Consider the following 3012-nt stretch of genomic DNA (forward strand, 5'->3'; position numbering starts at 1 on the left):
CCGCGGCGGGCGCGGCCGTGGCGTAGGGCTTAGCCGCGCCCTTTTTGCCGCCCCCGCCGCCGCTTGCAGCGGCGGCAGGTGCGGCCGCCGGCACCGCGTCCTCCCCCAGCAGCTGCCTGAGGCAGCGCGCGGCGGCGTCGCGTACGAGGGCCTGCGGCGCCGTCGCGAGCGCCTGCAGGGGCGCAGGGTCCGACTGGAACATCACCGCCACCTCGCCCGCCGCCTGGCTGCTGCCCTGCTGCAGCACAGCCTCCAGCGCGCACAGCGCGCGCAGCGCGACCTGCCAGCCGCCGGCGCCCTCCATCTTGGCGCGCAGCACCTCCGCCAGCCTGAGGCCGTCCATCGCGCTGGACGCTCCCACAAAGCGCCGCAGGTCTGCCGCATCCGGTGTGGGGCGCAGCCCGCCCGGCGCGCAGACGTCGCCCACCACACTCTCCTCGCTGCCCAACACCTGCGACGGCGTCACGCGCGGCGCAGACGACGAGGAGGACCCGCCGCCACCGCCGTTGTAGCCGCCCATGGGCTCGAAGCCGCCATAGCCGCCGCCGCCGTTGTTGTACCCGCCACCTCCGCCGCCATTGCGGGTGGGGCTGGTGTTGCCGTAACGCGAGCCCGTCAGCCCCGTGCGCGCGCCCGAGTTGCCCAAAAAGTCATTGATCGCGCCTGCTACCGTCGCCACGCCCGCCGCCAGCGGCCCCTCCAGCGACGCCGCCGCGCCCGCCAGCGCGCCCATGCCACCGCCGCCGCCGCCCCCGCCGCCGCCGCCATAGCCACTGCTGTGAGAGCTGCGCCCCGGCGCGGCGCCGCCGGGGCCGTCGCTGCCAAAGCCCTGGATGCGGCCCTGCGCCGCGAGGCTGCCCGAGGCCGCCGCCGAGCTGGCCACTGGGTTGGCGTTGAAGAGCACCTCCAGGACCTCCTTGGCAAACTCGCGGACGCGTGCGTTGGGGACGTCGCCCTTGAAGGGGTCGGGCTCGCCGCGCCAGTGCACCAGCTCCCTGAGAGACGTGCCCAAGGTATGACGGGGCCATGCATGGGGGCCAGGCGCCGATAACGGGCCAGCGAGAGAGGCCCGCATGGCTTACTCTGTACTCAAGCGCGTTCAGGCTCGGCGCAAGCAGCTGGTCCCAATGCTGGCCCGGCTATCCCAGGCAGGCCCTCACCGCACGGCGCCTGACTGCTTCTGCATGCAGCGCTGGAATGTGGAGCAGCCCTTGGTGCAGAGGTGCTTGATGATGCGCAGGGCCTGCGCTTGGGCACCATAGTGAGTCGCGGCATGAGGACAACAGCAGCACCCATGGAGAAAACATCCGCGTTACATGTTTGACCAGGCAATGCGTCCCTCAGCAGCCAACTCCAGGAATCTCAGCGCTGCATCGCATTTCCTGCATGCCGGCGTGGCTTTGCACCCGTGCATCCTTGTCTATGCACCAACACCATCACCACTTTCCCCTGTCGGCCCACCTTGAACTTGACTATAGGCGACTTGCTGGCCAGCTTGCGCTCAATCGACTCAGCAACAGCCTGGGCCTGCTCGGGGGAGGAACGCGCCAGCTCCAGGATCTCATCCAGCAGGAAGACTGAGAGCGCGCGAGGGGTGTGTGCGTGTGTGTGTGAAGGGGGGGGCGGATGTGTAGGGAATGGCGAGGTAGCCTCCTGATCGGCGTGCGCAATTGCGCTATACCGTGACTGCTGCATGCTCTACATGAGGCCAGTTGGTCGCACGTAGCATCACTAACCATCCCACTCCCCATGCGGCACCAGCGACGACAGCAGCACAAGCGAGCGGCCTGCGCTTCACGCTGCTGCTGAAACCGCTGCCACGCGCCTACCGGGCGCTGGATCGTCCTTGGGCATGCATGCTGTTTCTATCTTTTGCAGGCGCTGAAACGTTTCCACCAACTTTGCCATTTTGATGTGCTCCGACCAGGAGATCAGCAAAAGCTAGTTTGAAGTACGTGCTGGGCGCCTTGACAGATAGGATCGAGCTATAACGATACAAGAAGAGGGGCTGCCGTCCGCCCGCAAAGGGCGCAGACGGGACAGACCTGTGCCGCGAAACAAACGACCTACTAGTAGGCATAGGCCGGCCAGACAACCCTGACGCTCACAAGAATGGACGAGTCAAGTCTACCTTCTGCGCATGGCTGGCGTGGGAGGTCGGCGAGCGGCATGCCATTGCTCCAGCTGCGTCTCAGCTACGGTACGCATCATGTCACGTGAGGCACGGTGTCCAATGGCAGACGCTGAGTGGTTGTACCGTTCTAGACTGGGCCTTGACAAAAGCCGGCAGGCAAAGAGTTGCAATGGTGTACACCAATCAAGTCCAAGTCAGCAGTGCGGCACAGCGCCGTGGGCACTTTTCAACACCGGTCCTGCGTTCACTGCCCTTGCACCAGGCTCAAAGCTTGGCAGGAGGCTGCCAGTGACCTGGTGGTAAGTTTGCACGTTGAATTTAAGGTGTACAATGACTGCTTGCCGCGTTCCCAATGGTGGTCCACGCCAGCATGGTTGGTGTGCATGTCTGCGAGGGGCACTCCTCTCGCGCAACCTGCAGAGAGATTTCAAAGCCAATGCCATGGCAAGCGACTGCGCCGTGAAGCAGTGCAGGCCGTTTACCAGCCAATCAAAAATCAGAGCACTGTGCGTGTAGTGGTCGATCATCACGTGCAAAACACGCACGTGCACTGCAACCCAAACAACCGGGACATTGATTTGTCTTGCTCAGCCTGCTCTGAGGCAAGCATGACCCGGGGTTGCGCAGCAGAGCATTGAGTGAAGTGCATTCATGCTGTCCCCCTACCCCGGGTCGCCCAGTGCATCGGGTGTGCATTCATACGGTTGTTGCCATCAAGATTGCACATGGTGGGTCAACCTTTATGCGCGTTGCAACTGAAGCTATCACGTTGTAGCCCCCCGGGAAGCCCATGACCATTGCGTAATCTTTCAATTAACATCATTGTCCATAGGGCAAGGAGGGGTCGTAGGGTGCAGCAACGCCCCCCCCCCCCCCCC

General features: G+C 64.4%; 1 protein-coding gene across 1 annotated transcript in view; it reads right to left on the reverse strand.

The window, feature by feature from the left end:
- The window catches only part of MNEG_2876 (VHS domain-containing protein), a gene marked incomplete at both ends in the record, with an annotated part of 2948 nt that extends 1094 nt beyond the window's left edge, over positions 1–1854 (reverse strand). Inside the window, 4 exons of the mRNA XM_014048650.1 lie at positions 146–995; positions 1161–1243; positions 1462–1577; positions 1830–1854. Coding sequence (XP_013904104.1) covers positions 146–995; positions 1161–1243; positions 1462–1577; positions 1830–1854 — 1074 coding nt within the window. The remainder of the gene's footprint in view (positions 1–145; positions 996–1160; positions 1244–1461; positions 1578–1829) is intronic.
- Between the last annotated feature and the right edge of the window lie 1158 nt (positions 1855–3012).

Source organism: Monoraphidium neglectum (assembly GCF_000611645.1).
Source record: "Monoraphidium neglectum strain SAG 48.87 unplaced genomic scaffold scaffold00341, whole genome shotgun sequence".
NCBI lineage: Eukaryota > Viridiplantae > Chlorophyta > Chlorophyceae > Sphaeropleales > Selenastraceae > Monoraphidium > Monoraphidium neglectum.